Genomic DNA, 20,959 nt, shown 5'->3' on the forward strand with positions numbered 1-20,959 from the left:
GAGAGAGATGAGACATATATCACCAGTTTTTTACTAGCCTTTTAGTGAAAGCAGTAGAGATTAAACCATTGGTTCTCTGTGCTGTGTTTAACTGCCCATCTGACCATAGCAAACACTTCTGTGTCCACTGGGTCCCATGGGTCTGCTGTAGGAATAACTACCTTTGACTCTGGTTAGACCAAGCGCCCTTGGCATAGGATGCACAAGGGACAGCCAGGGTAGAAATCACCTCTGTGTCTTGTCCAGGAGTAGCAGTGCCTGAATTGTACCTCTTGGTAGCGTCCCACACATCCCTAGAGTGTTATATTTGCAACTGAGTTCATCCTACCTCCCAACAAGTTCTTTCTTGCATAAACACAGATGCTGTTTTGATCCCTTTCTCTATTTCAAAAGATGTTTAAGATACACAGAGTAAAAAGTGATGTAACATCAGCTTCCACTCTCACTGACCAAGAGCGACCTGTGTCAATATTTCTCACACACACAAGTACTGTTTAGTTTAAATCACAGACACGAAATACTGCAGTTGACATTGGCATTGCCTCTGTTCCTGTCAGCAGTCCCCCTCATTGCCCTCTCCTGAGACATTCGCTGGCTCCAATTTAGCACGTGTATTTCTAGAATATTTTAAAATATTTAAGAAACATGCACGTTTTCATGGGTCACCTGTAAGCATCACAGCTCAAATGGAAAGGGATCTTGGCAGTCATGAGCCAAGGACAGCACAGAGTCACTGTAAGCTCAGCAGCTTATGGCTCTGCTCCAGAGAAAGGTTTCCCCAGTGCAAGTAACAACTCCACTCCCATGGCGGAGGGTTTCCCAGCAAAGATGTCACAGCCCTGCTTGGCTAGGATCCCGAGAAGCCTTACAGCTCTGCTTCGGTCCTCCGAAGTGTAACAGTTCTGTTCCACTAGGGAAAGTTTTCCCAGCGAAGGCGGTACAGCTCTGCTCCAGCAGGAGTTGTCAAGGCTGGGCTCTACTCCAGCGAAAGTGTCACAGTGCACAACAGAGCTCACTCGAGAGATTTATTGGGAAGGGAGAATCTAGGGTGAGAAGCAGCAGCAAACCGAACAGGGTAGAGGGCTTGCGTAGAGTTTCTTGGGGAGGGGTGAGTTTTTTAGGGTGGCTTGGGATTGATGGATTTTTGTGGTCTGACTCAGGGGCAACTCAGGCATTAGTGGGATTTCATGCTCAAGAATTAGTGGAACTTCGAGTTTAGAGACCTCAGGGGTTGGTGGGAGTCTGTGCTCAGGAATTGGTAGGGTTCTGCGCCTGACTCTGGGGCAAGCTCAGATTGGTGCGATTTCAAGCCCTGGTCCTGGGGTCAAGTCAGGGTTGGAGTGTTTCTCCTTGGCCCTTTTCACCCTACTTCTTGTGTGGCTTTCCTGCCAGTGGTGAGGGCTGAGGAGGTCTCAGTCCGTGAGTCACCAACACAGAAGAATTCAGAGACAGACAAGCAGCTGAGAGGAAGGTTTACTACCACAAAGTAAAAATTCAGAGTTCAAGAGAGAGGCACTGCTGGGAATTCAGGCAGCTCTGCACATGGCCAACTTTAATAGAGGGAGGATTCCATTGAGTTACGTGAATATAAGTTGGGGTATTCCAAGAGTGGACCGGGTTTTCCTCAGAGTAGGGTTCACGTCTTCCTGTGCTTCAAGGGGGTCTTAGAATGAGTCTTGGCAGCTTCTGCCTGATGGCCAATTCCGCAAGGCTAATGATAGAGAGATGCAAGGACAGTTGGCATGTGGCTCCCTGGTTGTTAGGGGTGGATTGTTTCCTGTCACATGGTGTCCTGTGGCGGTACTGTTCTGCCAGTACATAACCCCCCCCCCCCAGGCACTGTAGCCTGTCTCTATGGGATCTGTGTCTCTCCACCCTGTCTCAGTCCTGTGTGTGCTGTCACAAAATATATGCTGCCTTCCTTGACCTGGCTTTTTAGGGCACCTTCTGACCTTAGACCTGGCTCCTGATAGTGCTGTGTTGGAGGGAGATACAGAACACCTTCTTTATGGGAGGTGGAGAAGAAACCACCACTGGGGCTGGGGCACAGCTCAGTGGGGGAGCCATTGGCTGATGGCCACAGGTCCAGCCCTAGCTCCGCACACACATAAACAAAGAAGGCATGCTAGCAATAGCTGCCAACTCTGCCCTGTGATCTCCTGCCACAGTCCTGGATCTCCTGTTGCATGCACAGTCTCCTTCCTCATAGTAGCTGAGACTTCAGGAGAAAATCACTTTCCTAGAGCCACCCTATGGTTCACTGTGCATGTGTACACATATGTGCATGTATGTGTCTCATGGCTCAGACCACTGTGATCTCTAGCCCTGGGGTAGTATAGTAATACACTCCTAAGTAAAGTCTGGTAGCTTGTGGGCCCAGGAGTAAAAGCAAGGACGTAGCTGGTTCTCCAACCACAGAGATACTGGAAAGATTGTATTGTGCCCTTGGGTGGAAAAAGACAAGCTAATTGTCATCAGGCCCTGCTATGGCAGCCAACCAGGGTCTATCTGTCACAGCTTCCTTATGCTGTCCTGCCTCACCTTCCTCAGCTCTACGCTGGGTTCTCAGCCCTGCCTGTCTCAGTGACGTAGCCAGGAGCCATAGTGCTGGTGGCCCACGTGTTTCTCTGTATCAATGGCACTCACTGTGCTCCCATGCAGAGCCCTGACCTGAAGTGCTCACTCCTCAGCAGGGGTTTTAGAAAGCCTGTTTAAATTTCTTGTTTTTCTGACTTGTTTAACCGCCACTGTGGCAGCGGCTGCATTTCCCCTTCCTAAAGCTTCGTATATGTAATATTTTAGCCTCATTTTGAGCTTTGTGCGCAAGCTTTGGAACCTCATCAAAATTTATAGCTCTGTTTCATTGAAAAATTACTCGCAAGTGTCACACAAGTTATGAGGGGACTTTGAGAACACCGGTTTGTGCATTGGGACCCTGTGCTGTTTGTCTTCTTCTCTAATTAGTGTGGGGAAGGGCGGTTAATCTCCCCAGTGAGATTTTAAATGCCATAAGGGCTGCTCTGTCTGCATGGATCCCTGGACACCCAGCAGGTGCAGGCTCAAGAATGCATCATAAATACAGGTAGTTCCTTTGAAGTCTGTCTGCTTGTCTGCCTCAAAGGAGGGGGTGCTGATAGGAGTAGCCTCGGCTACCCTGGTGTCTGATGTGATGGCTTGTAGACGAGGCACAGGGGAGCAGTCTGTCTTGTCCATGTTCATCTTGCTTTTAGCACTTGGTAAAAGCTAACACTGTCCTGGGTGTTTCTACTTAGGCTGTGCCCAAGTCCCCACAGACATGTTGGAGACAGCTGTCGTTATTCATTCTGTAGATGAGAAGACCGAGGGCCCAGACAGGCTGAGCCACTTACCTAAGGGCTCGACACTATTAGAAGTTCAAACTGAGGGCTGGGTGTGGTGGTGCACCCCTTTAATCCCAGCACTCAGGAGGCAGGGGCAGGTGAATCTCCGTGAGTTCAAAGCCAGCCTGGTCTACAGAATTCTGGGACAGCTCACATAGCTAGGACTACATAAATAGATCTTGTCTTAAAACAAACAAACATGCCAAAAAGCAAAAAGGTTCAAACTGAGATTCAAACCCGGGTGCCGGGCCAGGTGGTGGTGGCACATGCCTTTAATCCCAGCGCTCAGGAGGCAGAGGCAGGTGGATCTCTGTGAGTTCGAGGCCAACCTACTCTACAAGAACTAGTTCTAGGAAAGGCTCCAAAGCTACAGAAAAACCCTGTTTCGAAAAATAAATAAATAAAACCCCAGGTGCCTTAGCTCCAAGGTCCAAATTGAGTCTCTCCTGCCTGAACATCAGGAAACTAGGACTGAGCATAGTGTCACCAGCAGGCCTCTGATGACAGGACAGAGTGCTCTCACTCTCGAGTCTTCCTGCCTACTGGCCTCTGGGTCAGCTCCTCACAGCAGGCGAGGTAGATGCTGGTTTCAATGCTGTGCACACACAGTGAGTTGCTCACAGCAGTCTATTCCGTGTGCATGCAGAGGTCGGGGACAGCTTGTAGGAGTCGCTTCCCCTTCGTGAGCTGCAGGCTGAGCAGCAAGCTCCCTGCCCCCATAGAGAACCTGGAGCAGCATCATGGTATCAACCCAAACCTTCCCTGAACACAGGAACTCATGCGTCCCCCAGGGGACATCACTGAGGCCTCATTCGGACCGTGTTCTCAAGAGAAGACTCCATAGTACCTGGGAAAAGTGTGATGTGTCTCTGTGGAGGGGGAGCACGGGTAGGAGCTGCAGGTGTAGGTGGTTTGTGATGTGTGGCAAATCCCAAAGGAAGATGGCATCTGTTCTGGTCTGTTGCTCAGGTTCAGATCCCTCATCTGAGCCTATGCAGTGGTCCTGTTCCTAGGGAGACGTGAACAGATGACTCCTCGCCCTAGGTGGGGAGCCAGTGACAGACCCAGTGCACTGTTCAGTGCTCAGGAAGAGGCAGTGCTTGGCAAGCTGGCCATTAGGCAGCCATCTCTAAAGCTCACAAGAATGGCCACAGCCTCGACTGGTATGGCATCATGGTGCTGGTTTCTTGGTTCTGTGAGAGGCCGCACAGCAGTTAGGACAGACGATGCAGATGGCATTCTGAAGCCTCCCTTTCCTCACGGGGATCATGGGAAGTCGACAAATTCTAGGGTGCAACTCCAGAAAGTGGAGAGAGGAGGGCGCTCGTCCCTGAGCCCACAGCTTCCGTCACTTCACTCTTTGGATTGGTATCTAGTTCTGCGGGAAATGAGATCATATATTCCACTCTCAGGCCGTGTTAGTGCAAACGAACTCTAATGTGATTAGATGCTAATGCAGCGTAATGGAGGATTGCTATTAAATTGAGACCTTCTGATCTTATTACTCCACAAACTCAGGCTCCCTCCTGCTCGGCTGCTGCCCTGCCCCAAGCCCCAGGCAAGGCAGAAGTCTAAGTGGAAGAGAAGAGGCCACGGGAACCTGCAAAGAACAAGACCTGTGTGCCAAGAGCACTTGGCAGGCAGATGGCTTGGGAACTGTGGCAGAGGCAGCAAGCTCAGGTCTGATGCTGGCCTGCCCATAAGCTTGGAGCCCTGTGCTCTGTGAGGCCTGAGAGGGCTCACCTTAAACCCAGAGTCTCTGGATCTGTGACACCGCTCTGCCTCCCTCCCTCCCACTCTGTCCTGTGTCTCAAACCCAGTGATGGTTACAGGCTCTTGTGTGTCCCCATTCCTGGGCAGCTGGAGCCTGTGCCCTAAACTTGAGGGATGAAGGCGGGGTTCCGATGTTTCGCACAGCCCTGCCTCTCCCACCAGCTTGTGGAACCCCCATAGCCTTGCATACCTCCCCTGCCCACAGACTGTCTGGCAGGTACCCCAAGAGCTAAGGGTCTAGGAAAGCGGGAGTCCCCCACAGAGAAGCAGGGTAGAGAGGCATGCATGGGGGATGGGCAGGAGAGTTGTCTGTTTGCATGAGTAATAGTGTTTTTACAGAGAGAGTGATTTTTCTTACTCTGTTTTCAGCAACCTGCTTCCAGAGGCGAGCCTTTGTGCACAGGGTGGTAATGGCTTTTTAATGACCTTAAGAGGACTGGTGTCCGGGCGCGGTGAATCGGCCTCAGTGGGCGGTGCATAGTGAGAAGGAAGATGGAACACCTGAAACCAATGGGAAAAACAAACTGCAGATACATATATTTCCTTTGCTAGCATCACTGGGTAATTAGACAATTACAGGAAAGAGCTTCACAGCAGCTGGCGTTTCTACAGTGCGGGTGGAGGAGCGGCAGCAACTGTGAGCTGCTCACAGGGCTTAGAGAAGAGAGGCCTGGAGTGTGCAGGAAGGCTAGGCCAGGAGCAGGGCTCCTCCTGCACACATGGCTTCTAGGTGAGCTAGCCCAGGCAGAGGAGAACTTGTCTTTTAAATGGCATGGTTGCCGGTTGTGGTGGCACACGCTGGTAGGGTTTGCTGAAGGAGGCAGAGGCAGGATGATCACGAGTTCGAGGCCAGCCTGGGCTACACATTTTTAAAAAAAAAAATGGCATGGTTGCTGCTGCGCAGTAGCTCAGCGGGAGTCATGCTTGCTGTGCAAGCTTGAGCTGGGTTTGGATCCTAGCACCCACTCTCAGGGCAGGGTTAGCAGTGCTGCTGCAGGGGGTGCAGGGAGCTTGCTAGCCAGCCTAGTCTAGCTGAAAAAGGCGAGCTCTCGGTTCAGTGAGAGATCTTGTCCCTAACAGTAAGGTGGAAAGCTGTTGAGGAAGATACCGGCATTGACCCCTGGCCGCCCCTGTGCACTCAAGGATGCGTGCACACTGTACATGGGAGGGAGGGGAAGAGAAAAGAAACTAAAATATCGAGATGGATTCGGGGGTCACTCATAGATGGACCAGCCCTGAAAGGAAGCCCCGTGGAGCCATGTTTGGGAGCAGAAAAGGTTGAGGCTTTTAGGGCACTTCCTGCCCAGGACCAGCTCTGGCATTGAAGTGACTTCTGCAGCTCCAGCCCAAGAAGAGAACCTGCCTCACCTCTTCCTCCCAGCCACACCCCTACCTCACCCTGTTCCTCCCAGTCATGCCCCCCAGCCTCTCCCTCTTCCACCCAGCCACCCCTACCCTATTTGCGAATTCTCCTCTTGGCAGCTTCCAGGACAGTCCCCACCCCTAACTCAGGTTCTGCACACATGCTGAACTACCTGCTGATTGTGCCAGTGGCCCAGTGAGGAGGCCTCTCCGGCAGCCCAGTGAGGAGGCCTCTCTGGCCCACACTGTAGATGAGGACCCTGGTCTAGAAACTCCCACCACCCTTGGTGATGTTTCTAGTCGGCCATACTCCTGTCACCAGGCCAGCATGGTCAGCGGTCTTGCTTTGTTTCTTGGGGGCTTTCTAAGAACCTGAGTCACAGGTACACACAGGAGTGCCTGCTCTGGTGACATGGCAGGCTCCTAAATTCGAAGGTGCAGTGCTTTATCTGCCTCCTTCCATGACATCATGGGGGAGACCCCGCCCTTCCCCACCGCCACCTCCCTGTAGACCCATTGCCCAGTTGTCAGCCGGGCCAACTGCAGCAGCTAACTGGGAAAATTGTGTTCCTGCAGGTCCTGGCAATCAGTCACTTTTGAAAGACAGCCTGCCTCCTTCATCCGAATCGTTGGAACACACAACACAGCAAATGAGGTAAGGGTGCTCTCCTGAGAAGGGCGGTGGCATCTGTAACCGCTGCACCCTGGCTAAGTGGAGCTGTCTGCCCTGCCTGGTAATGGCCGCTGTTATGGCAGCTCAGTGTAAAGGAAGTCCCACCCTTAACTAGGGGGGTGCCATCGTCAGGGCTCTGCTCGCTGCCAAGAGAAAGTCAGCAGGTGCTGCTTAGATTCTTCCACCAGCCTGGGTGGAAACAGCCTACAAGACCCTGAGAAATGAGGCGCCCTTCTCTCCTCAGATGGCAGTGCCCTGCGCAGCATCTAGGTTTCTGTGCTCTTGTCCCTGTGCAGTCCCTGTCTCGCTGGTCAGTATGTTAGTATGTCTCCATGTTAGTATGTGCCTCTGACAGTGTGATGGGGATGGAAGAGGAGCACAGGAAGCCTGAGAGTAGAGGGCAGTCATGGCTCATGGTCGTTTTCTCTTCTCGCACTGGTTCACGGGTGCCCCTGGAGCAGTCATGGCTCCTCTGTGCTTGGGGTGTATAGTGTGCTCTAGGCTCCTTCTGGAAGTGTTCTGTGTTCTCGCTGTCGGCGTTAGAGCCCACACCAGTGGGTCTCACATGCTGGCTTCGGTGACTTGTGCGTCAGAGTGCAGGTTCTGGGATAGGGTCCTGGAGAGTGCGAGGGCTGCCCTAGCCACAGGGCGTCCCTAATGTGACGGAGAAACGTGTTAGATAGCAGACTGAAGGGCATGCTTCATGAAGGAGACATGCTGGGGAGCACATGTCCCTCCGCTGCTTAAACACAGGCTCCACACTGCCACTTTGTACCTGACCTACACGCCGTAGAGCTGGCCCAGTGTGCCATCTAGACACTATCTAGGTATGTCTAGTGCTCCAAGAACAGCCCCAAAAGTGTTGTGATTTAGATCCATGTGCCCCTTACTTATTTAGGATAATAATGATCCACACCCACAGTGCGTTTCCTACAGAGAACAGCTTCTAAATAGAGCCCCAAACATCATCTTCTACTTCTTCAAAACTAACTTGAGAATTTCAGAATAGTAATCAGCTGATACTTTTATGGCTGTCTAAGGTTTAAGTCATAAGTGAGTATGGTGGCCAACTCCCGAAACCCTGCCACTCAGGAGGTTAGGGACGGAGGACAGCTCTGAGTGCAAGGCCAGACTGGGGACAGTGACACCAGGTAAGCCAGGGTTGTAACAGCAGGACTGTCCTTACAACCGGAATAAGTAGATAAGTAGCTATCAGGTCATAAGGCCTCTTGTCTTTTCTTTTTGTGTTATATCAAAAACAAATTTGAATTTGCATTTAATGTTTTGTTTTCAAATGAATTGTTCTTTTTGAAATTTATAATATTTTAAATTATGTATATAAGTGTGCATGTGGGTACCTTCAGCTTCTGATAACTGGAGTTAAGCAGTTGTGAGCTGCCTGATATGGGTGCTAGGAAGAGCGGGATGTGCTTTGAACCACTGATCCATCTTCTATGCAGATCTGAGTTCTGAGATTTCCTACCATTTACACTTTACATGTATATTACTCCTGAATTAAAAAGAACAATGTAGCTTTATCTATACAAATAACAAAACTAAAATATTTTCTATTCGGAGTCTTTCTAATACGGTAAGCCCCTCCCCCCTCCCCCAGCCCAGGAAGTCTGGTCTTCTGCTTAAATGCCTAGCTGGAACTCCAGAATGCTGTGTTCCACGAAGGGCTTCTCAAGTCAGGAGGGAGGCCACACTTGGCACCACCAGTACTCTGACCAAAGCAAGGGGAAAACCTTGGACGCTGGATTTCAGCGCAGCTCTTTCTGAAGCTCCACCTCCCACCACAGTACTATACAGCAGGGTGCAGGGTCTCTGTTGAGGGGGTTTCCCCCGGGTCTCTGCACAGAGTGTCGGTGGGCCTAGCTAGAGGGCAGCCTGACATGGTCACCTGCCTCGTCTGGCTGGTGAGTAACTTCCCTAGCTGCCTTCTAGAGTCAGTTACTGATTGGGAAAATAAAGCCTCAACATAGTGTTGTCAATTGGAAAATATCGTAAATCATAAAATGCATGATGAACAGGAAGCTGTCATTCTCCAGGGCACTGGAGGAGCAGCAGGTGCATTTCCCTGGGCGTGGAGGATGTGCAGACTCCCCGGGAGAAAGTTCCTTGCTGTCCCCGCTGGGTTTTGTATATCCTCTGGAAAAGGGATATGAGTGCTGCCTGTGAGGGGAGAGGAGAACGACTCAGGGCTGGGTGGGCAGAACACAGTCGAGGAAAGAAGCTAGGTGTCAATGTCAGCCCCGGGGGAGCCGCAGCATGCTGTCATAAATAGGGGTAAGGAGAAGCAGGGTTTCCTCAGCCTGCCCCTGCTCGGCTGCCAGGTGACTTCAGTGGCCATGGTGGCTTGCATTGCCAGGGCAGAGCCTGTCTGCTGTATGGCTAACGTGATAAACACTTGTTTCTCGTGCTCAGGAGACTGGCCTTCCAGGCCAGGGTGTACACAGTGTTGATGGAGGAGCTGGCTCACCTGTCCACCTTTACAAGGCCTTTCTTGGAACACATACCTGGAAAGGGAGTTGGTGAGTCAGGGTCCCTCTCTCCTCCTGTGAGGACACTAGCCATAGGCTTCTAAATCTAGTGGCCCTCAATGGCTCTGCCTCCTAAGGCTGTACTGTGGGGGCAGGGCCAGGGTCTCACCATATGAACCTATGACCTCAGCCGTATGGTTCTTCCTGTGGCCTCCATTATAGGACAGCACTTGCTTCCTTCAGCCAAGTGCTTGTACCACAGACCTGTGCTGATGCTGCTGGTGTCAAGTTGCACAGGAGAACCTGGGTTCTAATTTTCGTTTATTAATTCATTGGTCACAAAATACACAGTTGTGTCCATAAAAGAGGAACAGGAGCTGCCTTGCTAGGGAATTCTTCAGAGAAGGCATGCAGAGCAGGGGCCGTTGGAGCCCATGCAGGGCCTCCTGAGGCTGGAAGGGCATTCACGGGGACTAGGTGTCCTATCGGTTTGCATGTGGCTGGAGAAGCTGCTTGTTTAGAGCCCTGCAAGGTCCCTGCAGCCTGGAGCCCGTGAGTCGACAGCTTTGCAGCTCTGTGGTGGGTTCTGCCTTGACCTGGGACATCCAGCTGGCTTAGGATAGCAGGGCTGGATACCAGCAGGGCTGGAGGAGGCTTCCAGGCGCAGGCAGATTGGGGTTCTGTGTCTGGCCAGGCCCTCCTGTGTCCAGAGGCTCAGCCTGTGTCTGCTGTGGTGACGCCCCTCTTCCCTCAGATGTAGGTGGCTCCCAGCAATGGCAGCCTCCCAGTCTGTGGAGGTCAGCTCTTGGTAGCCTGTTTGAGCTCTTCTGATGGACCCAGTGCTTACTGCCCACAGAAGACTTGGCGGACAACACAGCACGTCCCATCCATGCTGGGTGTGCATCATAGTGCTCTGAAGGACACCTAGGCCCCCATGGAGTAGGACCCCCTTTACATATGCCCACACCAGGAGAGACCCACAAGTGATAAAACTGCTGAGGACAAAGGCCAGGGGACAGCTGTGCCTCAGCCGAACAAAGTTCCTGGGCTAAGAAGGCTTGAGTCAAGCTGTGGCTCAGTGCGTGTCATTCTCACCCAGCTGTGTACGTGTATAAACTGTATGTGGAGGCGTCTGGTGAGACCGGCTCTCGACTGCTGTGTCTCCCAGGAATTGGTAACCGATGCTGAGGTGCCAGAGCGGGCTCTACTCCACACTGGCCTGTAGCTTAGGACAGTGCATACACTCTGATGGGCTTGCCTTGAGCACCAGATCCACTAGGTCTAGAGAGAAACGGAGGTAAGAGCGCGGGGACTGCAGCCTCTCTGCCTGGCAGTGTCCCCTTTTGAAGAGCCTGTGCCTCCGGTAACATTTGTATCTCTGGTCATGTTGAAATGGTGGACAGAGGTAGAAGGGCAGCTGAGATGGCTCCGATAGGGGTGTGTGCAGGGCTGGTAGAAGGGCAGGGTCCGCTCTCTGTATGAAGCAGCGGCCACGGAGCATGTGGAGGAGGGGCTTGCAGATGGGTCCACACCTCTGCCATGTGTTGGGAACCATAACCAGCTGTGAGCTTGCTGCAGAGGGCCCCACAGGCCAGCAGCAGCAGGGCAGGGTCTGCACATGGCTGCTTGAGCTGCCTTCCATGCTGAGGTCAGCTTCACCCACAGGCTCCATCAGGCCACTGAGTGACTGGGCTCCGAGTGCCACCTCATTCCCATAGCAACATGTGGCTTTAGTGGGAAAATAAAGCCAGGAAAACAGACTATGAAAACTAAATAAATGTTCCTTGCTGGCCTGGGGTAATTATTTTCCAGACCCCTCTGGGTGTGCCCTGACCCCTGAAGGACTCTTCTGCCACGTTCTCCCCAGAGACATCATCTGGGTGTAGAAGGTGCCTCAAGCAGCCTCCTGCTGAGAATTCCCAGAGCAGCGGCAGGCATGCAGCAGGCAGCAGGTGGAGACAGACTGAGTGCAGATAGAGAGGAGAAACCCACCCTGCATGAGACAGCCCCAGCTTGTAGGCCCTTCTGCTCCTGGGGAGAGCCTGCCCCCCCCCGGGGTGTTGTGTCTCAGTGGCCAGAGAAAGATGCACACAGCAGGAGCTGACCCTGGCACACAGAGCTTTCACGTGGCACCATGGACAAGGAAGGTACTGTGGACCAGGATAAGGTGCTGGGCCAGAGAGACAGTGTGTAGGGGCAGCAGTGGCCTGGGTTCCTGGACAGCTTCGGTGGACGGTCCCAGCAGGAGGGTTTGACCCGGTGCCCAGTGCACCATAGCTCTTGAGAGAAGAGCGTGTGGATGTCACATACCAGCCCTTCCTCAGGCTGCATGGGCCAGCGTGCTGGGCAGGCGTCAGAGGGAGCCCGCTCGCAGTCACTGTTGACAAGAAGTGGGGCCTTCACCAAGGCCGTGTCCCCTTGTCCTGGAGGCCTACCCCTCTAGCGTAGGAGGCCTGGAAGTGTACTGTGAGAACAGCTGACGTGTGGGAAGACAGGCCACACTGCCACCTTCACCTCCCACCACTCCCTGACCCCTCTCGTCAGGAGTCCCTGGTTCAGCAGATCTACCCGGACTGGGAGCTCAGGCATCCCCGACCGAGACCTGGGAACAGTGCCCTGTCCTTCCTGCTCCTGATTTGGACTGTTGTTTGGTTGGTCAATTTGGTTTGATTTTTACAACATAGCAAGCTAGCTTCTAGCTCACAATCCCCCTGCTTCAGATCCCTAAGTTCCAGGATTACAGGTGTGTGCCAGCACCTTGATCTTCTATTTAAAAGGAAAAACAAGCTGTTTGTGGTCTGGATCTGGATTGCTCCAGTCAGCTCTGAGGTGAGCACCAGGGAGCTCACTGGCTGCCATAGCTGGGCTGGCTGACATCTGTCGTGGTGATTGAAGGGGGACAGACCTCAGACTTCCATCTTACTTATGGGCAGCCAGTGAGAGGAAGCTGGCTGTCTATTTTATATAGACCGTCACCTTGGAAATACAAGTCAGGAGGGTGGGTCAGACATCCTGTTTGTTCTGGTTGGCAGGAGAGTAGTCTGTGAAAATTACCCAGAAGCCGCAGAAGCCAGGTGGAGTCACTGATCAGTGTTTATTCCTTTCCCCCCAGTATCTTCTACAGTCCATACTGCACTAATAGTCCCTCCCCACTACCCCTCCCTTCCCCTCTGCCCATGGTGCCTGGGCAATCAGCTCTGAAGGAGGTCAGGACGGCACACACCTGCTGCACAGGCTCACAGAAAGGAACATGCCAGACCATTTCAGACACATTCGGGATTAGAGCTCCCACAGAGGCCTGGCAACATGATAATAACAGCAGCCACAAGGAAGGCCACCCGGGTGTGAGGAAGGCCGGGCCTGATTCATACACATGACTACATTGCAAATTGGCTGCTCCTCTCGGGGGAGAGATCCCGGGCTGCTGAAGACGGTTCAGCGAAGGTGCCCCTTCACAAACAGCAGCAATCAAACAGGCTAATGGGATACACGATTGCCGAAAAGTTGAAGGGAAAATGATGCGGAGACCATGGTAATGGCTTTGCATAAATCAGAAGTGTGGCTCTGCCCGGTATGCCTCATTCACTTTTGGTCACCTCCTTTCCAAGGAGTACTGCAGTCTGGGGAAGGCTCAGAGGAAGGAAATTGAATCACACCAGCTCCTAAGCAAAGAGAAAGCCAGAGCTTAGTCATTTCATCTCATGCGAGGCCTGTAAGTGTGTGGTAGGCAGAGGGGAGGAGGGGTGGGTGCAGGAACATGGCCAGTTGGGCCCTCTGTGGGAGCCCCACTTGCTCAAGCCATTCATCCAGAAAAGCCACCTTCCCTTAGGTCGCTGTGGGACTGACTGTAGGCAGCCTCAGACCAGCATGGCTGCATGGCTGCCCTGAAGTGGACGGGGTTTCACTTCCATTTGAGAAGTGTACAAACTGGAAGGTGTTTGGGGTCCTGGAGAAAGTGCCCTGCCCTGCCCTGCCCTGCCCTGCCCTGCCCTGCCCTGCCCTGCCCTGCCCTGCCGTGTATGGTGATGCTGGAGAACTGTGGTACCATGGCATCCACGTGGTGTCTGTAAGCATCTTGGGTCGTGTGGGAACTGGGTGCATATGCCTGGCTGGGCTGGGAACTGAGCCTGGCACAGTTGACAGGTGTCAAAAGCAGGTGGAAGGCAGCTGCCAGAGTGAGGTTCTAGGGCCAGACCTGGACTGCATGTGCCTAGTGTCCCCTCTGCCTCGCAGGTTCTAGGGCCAGACCTGGACTGCATGTGCCTAGTGTCCCCTCTGCCTCGCAGGTTCTAGGGCCAGACCTGGACTGCATGTGCCTAGTGTCCCCTCTGCCTCGCAGGCCACTCTTCATCCTGTCTGCCTCCCAGGTCTTTGGGGCCTGGTATATGCAGTCTTCTCTGTATTATAGGGAATACTTCTCTGGAGTGCTCCCTAAGGTCCACTCCAGGCATCATGTGCTCCTGACACTGCCTCGTGTCAGGACCCTGCGTGTGGTAGGCACCCCAGCATGCTAGCAGTTTCCCCTTGCCCCTCTTTATGGTGAGGACACGGCAGGCTGCCCCTTAGGTCACAGTTGGGCTCGGCAATTGCTGTAATTGAAAAAACAAAGAGGACTCATGAGCATCTGTGGGGATTATGGGGAGGGCCGGAAAGAGCCGTCTGGAGCGCGCCCAAGCCTGCCCCAGGTCTGAGTCCGAAGTCGCTGCAGGACCATTGCTGTCCCGTCAGTGTGTCAGTGTTAACCGTTGTCGTCCCTGTTCCGGGCTCCTTTTCTTTCTTCCTTTCAGTTCATGCCCCACCCCACCCCCAGCATCCGTGTTTCTGTCTGGAGGCTGTGACTTAGTAAATGCATGGCATCCTGTTTGCCACCCTGACTACGGAAGCCTGAAGGGCTCAGGGTTTGCAGGGGTCAGCTGGGAGTCGGGTCATAGACCACAGTGGCTCTCAGAAGCCCTGGTTCTTTATGTCTGGTCATTATGTGACCTTGCAACTCCCAGGGTCACCAGGACTCCTGCAGGAAGGTTCAGCTTGGGTAGAGTCTACTCAAGTAGACTCACATAACTTGTGTGGGCCTGGGGGATAGCTGGGTATGGTCCTTGTGGGTGAGTAGACCCCAGGAAGACAGCACTGGGAAGCATCATTTGCATGTGACCCTGACAGCGCAGTTGGACACAGTGGCTTGCGAGATGTAATGCAGTGAGACCAGCGGAAGGGGCAGCGAGGGTGGGAGCCGGGCCTGGTGTGCACAGCGTAGGCTTTCTCTAGCACAGGCAGAGCCATCTCTGGTCCTAGCAACTTTCTTTCTCAGCTTAGGTTTTTCTTGATCTAGTCACTCGTCAGGGCAGAGGGGCTGAGCAGCACAGGCCTGCGGAGCCCAGGACGTCCTGAGCAGAGGAGGGTGGCAGAGCAAGAGAGGAGGAGGAGGAACCGTGTCAATTAGGTTAGGGCTTGGTGTTCTCGCTCTGCCAAGAGGGAGCAAAGACAGCCTGCCTAGCCCGAGATCCTCCCACCTCAGCTTCCTGAAGGAACACCTGGCTGAGAAAAGAGAATTTAACTGGCTAACGAACAACGCAGCCGGAACATTTGCAACCATGGAAAGGTTTTAGCCAGGAAACTTCAACACATTTTCATAACTCTGGAAAAATTCTAGTTATATTTTAAAATAATTCACTGAGATTTCCCCCCTTCCTCTCCTTCTCTCTTCCTTCCTCCTTTCCTGTCTCCCTCCCTCCTTCCCTCTGTCCATCCCTCATTCCTTCCTTCCCCTTCTCCCTTAAAAGTATTTTTTAAAAAAGGATGATCCAAAAGAGAGGAAGAGGCCTGAGGAGAAAAGCCGAGTTCCAGCCTGGGCCCTGCCGAGGTGTCCATGCTGGACTTGTGTAACTTGAGAATTGTCCATCTTTTTGCATCTATCATGATCGACCATGTGCATCTAAACCTTCTTGTTGCTTCCAGGTATCCAAGACAGGCACGAAGCAAGGTGGGCACTGGGAGATTCCCCACACTTACCCAGCACACCAGGGTGTGGCATCATCGTGGCTCAAACCTCCATGCTCAGGCAGAGCCACATCTCACTGGTCTTTTCTGTTTTCACCAGGTGTTCCACTGTGTCCACTTTGAGTGTCCGGAGCAGCAGAGCAGCCAAAAAGAAGAGAGCAGTGAGGAACCCGGGACAGGGGACCCCAACACCCCCAGTCAGCAGCTCGACCCTCATGCACTGCGAGCACCCAGCGCCAGCTCACTGCCCCCGAGTCCAGGACCCAACTCACGCTCACCCAACCAACAGCACCAATAAAGAAGGCAGAGGACGCGGTGTGACTTGGGTGGGGCAGGAGTGTGCCCTCCCAGGCGGGCCCTATGTGCAGCACCCTCCCCCATCTCTGGGAGGAGCAGACCTGGCTGCAAAAGCCACCCCAACCAGGCTTTTCCCCCAGGGGACAGAAGGGACCCATGTTCTCCCCAGTCTTCAGGCAGTCTCCAGGGGGAGGAAGTGGGTCTCGATTCTCCAAGTCCACCGTCAGCTCCTACCTCTAATGTTACCAAGGTACCAGTGCAGAAGGAATCTAGAGACAAGCCAAGCTCACTACAAGAAGGAACCCTAGGCCTTGACAACCAGAAAAGGGCCCAGGCCCAAGTGTCCCCATTGCCTTTGCATTGCTGCTTGGTGGTTTACAGTCGTGTAGTGTGTCCTCAGCTGCTGGTCATGGCTGCTGCAGCCTTGTGGAACTGCTCTAGCCCTCTGCAGCTGCAAGGGTCTTCCTCAGTCTGCAGTGCCTGCAGGCGGGCAGAGCAGAAGCTGCCCCTCCTAAATGACACCGGATGTGGCTCGTCATGGCACTGAGCCTGACCAGAAAAAACTTCCAAGTTCAACCAGACACACAATGTGCAAACCAATCTTTGGACACTGGAGTTCATAATTGATCAAATTGTCACTTTATTAACCTGTCATTCCTGACGGACGCACCTGCCAGCCTGGGAGGCAGCCTGGAAGCAGTGGCCGTGCCAGCCGCTGGAGGACCACCCAGAAGCCTGAGGACAGACGCTGCCCAGTTCTAGGCTGACTGCGGGCCTCGTGGCTCTGCTACGCTTGTCCAGCCAACAGATGGGGTATCAGGAGCACAGGCCTGGGAATGGTGAAGAAGAGATTCTTGAGGGCCTCCATCTTGAACTGCTGCAGCTCCACGCAGCTCCCACTGTCACGCCCATGCATAGTTCCTGCCTCTGCACCCCCTGTTGCATCCCGAGGCCCCATGAGGTCTCCTTAGCACTTCCTGTGAGCGTGTTCAGAGAAGGGTGGAGCTTCAGGGTTGGGTCCTGCTCTAGAAGTGAAAGGGTGGGCCAGCCAGCTTTCTCTGAGTTTGACTTAATTGGAATGGGTTGTCCACACTGAAGAGCTGGCAGCACGAGGCCTCAGGCTGCAGTAGGGGTCATCTTCCTGTGCATTCAGGCCTAGGTGCAGAGCTGGTCCTGGGGGAGACTAGTCCGCAGTCCGAACCTCTGGCTTCACTGCTGTGTGGTATGGCTGCCTCAGGGAGGAGGCTCCCATGTGTGGATAGGGTGCCCACATTGTTTATGGGGTGCTGCCAGGCAGCCTGGAGAACTGTCTGTCCACTCAGCATCTCTACAAGCAGCGCCCCCTGCCAGTGCACAAGGAACCCCAAGCTGTGAAGGGTGGAATCTCTTCCCGTGGAGGGTAATGCATGAGGGCTCATTTGTCTTGTTCTTGTTCAGTTATTTGCTAAGATAGTTCTTCTCTGTGTAGCCTAGGTTGGCCACACTCAGGGCAATCCTCCTGCTTCAGTGGGACTGAGTTGACAAGAAGCCACATTGTCCACCCAAGATGTCAACACACACAGCTATCATGCTAAGCACTGGGCACGCGGTGCTCTTGGCAGCCCATTCCCCACATCCCAGACCCATACCTTGTGACTCCCTTTCTCCTTAGGGTACTATTGTGTATTCAGGTTATGACTATAGACTCTGGTTCCCTTCGATGTCGGCACTGCCATGGTCCCCTCCATCAAATAAGTGGAGGGGAGATGGGACATCAAAGTCACAGATGCCAGTGGGGAGTGCCGAGAACCGTAGCAAGCCCTCAGTCACCTGAGTGACCGCCATGGCCGCCCTTGGGAAGACTTTCTTAGATAGATGCCTGCTTAGGGTGCAGGAGGACACTGGCTGGCTTACCTCCCCCCAGACCCGGGAGCTCACCCCTTGGCTGATGGGCATGCTGATGTGTCTCGAGGCCACAGGCACCTCTAAGGTAGGTCCACATTTCCAGAGGACTGAGCCTGGCTCGTCCCCTGCCGGGGTCTCCCCCGGGGCCAGCAGACTGTAAATGAGACCGGAGTGTGAACAGCAGGCAGGCTGGCCGGGACCCGGACTATCCTGTGCACCAGCACCCAGCACTGTACTGTGGACTCTGACCCTGAGGACTGGTTGGGTGGCAAGGAGCCACAGTCATAGGATAGGGGACAGAGGCAGTGTGAGCCATTGCTCCCTCAGCCCTGCCCTGCCCTCCCCATAAGGTCAACAGTGTGTGAACAAGAGCAGAGCTTGGAGAGTAGCTGCTGCGATGCCTCTGGCAGTGCCCGCTGTGAAGGGCACCTGCGTGCAGGTCACCTGGGCTCTGCAGAACCGCTCGTGCCCCTTTAGATCGTGTTCTTTAGGATGGCAGATGTCCGCACTGGGGCTCCTGGGGGACCATTTGGGCTCTGTAGGGCAGCTTCAGGCGGCCTCACACTGGGACTGAGCATCTCCTAAGCCCTCTGTACTTTTCCTGTTCTGCCTTTAGTGAGTTCCAAGCCTGTTACAGATGTGGGCTCTTTCAGCTGTCACTTTCCACTTTTATTAAATGAAGTGTTGATTCTGGACAAATCCATTACAAGTGTTCTGTTCCTAGAAGACTAGAAAAGGAAATTCTTTTCAGCGAGAGAGGGATTTGTCCGTTGGGCTCATTCCTTCCCCTTCCTCGTGAGTTTTGAATTGTCTAAGAAATTGCTCAGTAGTTAAACCATCTCCACAATTGTCAGACCAGAGTGCACAGCTAACCCAGCCAATCTGCAGTTCTTTCTAACTTAGGAGATAACAGAATTGTAAACATGGCCTCTGCAGGGCACAGGAAGAGGGTGAAATCTACAGCCAAAGTGGGTCTTGGTGTGTTGAGGCTGCTTGGCACTGAAACCGCTCAGCCCTGCCTAGGACTACAGACGTCCCTCTGGATGGGCAGAGAACTGCCTCCTTCTAGGAAGTTCCTCGTTAGCTTTGCTCTGCTGTGTTACTGTCACCTTGCCCTCTGCGTGGTGAATGGAGCCTAGTAGTAGTGCTGAGGTGACCTGGCACTGCAGGCACTGGCCATGCTCTGGTTATTTTGCAACATAATGATTGATTCTGAGTGTTTACCCTGACAGCGGCTCTGGCAGGAGGGGAGCGCTTATTAGCGGCCCTAGGCTCTGCAGTGCCCTGTGCTACCAAGTGGAGCACCCAATGTTAAGGTTTCTGGAGTCGCCAGGAAGGAGGAGAGTGGCTGGACTGGCCATGGGCTGCTGGAATGCATCCATCGCTCCTTTGGATGGGGCTTGGGCATCCCTGGCAGTAGATGAACGAGAGGCCATGAGCTTGTGTGAGCTGCACTTCACTTCCCTGGGGTAAGGAAGAGCCCCCTCCCCACCCCACCGTCCTGTCCTTGCCCTTCACTTTGAAAGATGTACAGGAATGGTGCCTGTTCCAGAACAAGCTTCCAGTCTAGCAGTGGGCGGGCAGGGCACTGTGGCCTCACACTCTCCTCTTCCGTCCCCACCCCTGCTTTCCAACCTCTGCCCTAGAGGTCAAACTGAGCGGGGCTTCTGGACAGATAGTTCCCACCCCCAACCAAGGACGCGATCACCCCTGAAACCTGTGATTGATGTCCTGTCAGTACCTGTGATTTGCAGCTGGAATATTTCTAGCCTTGGGCAGGTAGCTGAGGTAGTGGTGGCCCGGAGCCACACACCTGTCCTGCAGTTGTCTCCAGCCTGTCTTCCCAGTGACACTGGTGCTTACTACTTTGGAGGTGGCAAAACAGGGTTCCCAGCCCAGCACAGTGTATATGCCTGAAAGTGGGGTGCTATCTGTGACTCCCAGGGGTTTCAGCCAGAGACAAGGTATGGTCAAAGCTGGGCTGGAGATGTGGAGTCCCACAGCCCCTGGTGGCTGCTTGAGACTCTGGGTCTCAGGATGGCCTTCCAAACGTGGCCTGAGAGCTAGGAACCTCCTTGTTAGACTGGCCTGGGGCTGATGTCCCCAAGGCCACTTTATACCTCCATAGCTGTCCCCAGTGCCTGGGAAAGCAAGGTGACTGGCTTGGGTTTTGCCTTTGGAGTGAGGGTGGTGACAGCACCCCATAGGTGGCAATGGGCGGTACCCATAAGCCACTCTGACCAAATTTGTGTGGACTGGATTCTCCAGAGAAGAGGAACCACCTCCCCTCCATGGCTACCATTCCTGAGCCAGTGGAGATCGCAGGTGCTGTCCCCGTACTCCTCCAAGGGTCTCTTAAGGTTAGACGGGATCGTGCGAGTCCTGGGCATGGTTCTCTGAGGAAGTTCCCATGGCAGTGTTTGGATTGTGACCCTGAGGTGGTGTGGCATCCTCACTTGGCAAGCTGTGTTGCGACCCTCAGTTCACCGTGTGTGCAATGCCACTGTGGGCTCCCCGCAGAAATAAAGCACTACTTCTATGCCCGAGTTCGTGCCTTATTTTCTCCATGTCTGGCCCTGTCTTTCACAGGGCCCTCTTGGCTCCCCATCGCCCTGCCACAGCCCACCTCTGCTGTTGGCTGCTCTCAACTATTTCCTGTGCCCTGAGGTCAGCCCGCCCCGGCACCACCTCCTTTAGGACGGGGTGGCCCTGCCAGCTCTGCGGCACCTTCTCTAGTCACCCTGTGGCCTGATGCCATTTTACCTGTCACCTTGAACACAAGCTCACTTCCAGCTGCATCTTTGTGACAGCTAGGAGCTGGTAACTAACGTCTCCTGCCTCAGCTCTCCACGCCTGTTACCACTCATGGGCCCTCTTCTCCAGCACCAAGGGACATCCAGAACCTTGCTCAACTAAGGACGAACACGGTCACAGCAGACCTCAGTGGGAGTCAGGTGTGTTGTACTCGGTGTGTCCCTAGGGACCCTGTAATCAGTTCCTGTTTGCTTTCCTAAGTCTGACCTGGCAGTGAGAACTAGGTACACCCAAGCCCAGGCAGACTCCCAAAGTGACAGCTGAGCAGAGCTGAGTAAGGCTAGAGGTATGGGGGGCCCTGCCTGGCTGGTCCCTAT

The 20,959-nt window shown here is 53.7% G+C and overlaps 1 protein-coding gene across 1 annotated transcript in view; it reads left to right on the forward strand.

Moving 5' to 3' along the window:
* Positions 1-20,367, forward strand: part of Btbd9 (BTB domain containing 9) — a 366,300-nt gene extending 345,933 nt beyond the window's left edge. The window contains exons 10-11 of the mRNA XM_005360314.3: positions 7,071-7,149; positions 15,748-20,367. Coding sequence (XP_005360371.1) covers positions 7,071-7,149; positions 15,748-15,945 — 277 coding nt within the window. The 3' untranslated portion in view covers positions 15,946-20,367. The remainder of the gene's footprint in view (positions 1-7,070; positions 7,150-15,747) is intronic.
* Positions 20,368-20,959: the final 592 nt, after the last annotated feature.

Source organism: Microtus ochrogaster, linkage group LG2 (assembly GCF_000317375.1).
Source record: "Microtus ochrogaster isolate Prairie Vole_2 linkage group LG2, MicOch1.0, whole genome shotgun sequence".
Lineage (NCBI taxonomy): Eukaryota > Metazoa > Chordata > Mammalia > Rodentia > Cricetidae > Microtus > Microtus ochrogaster.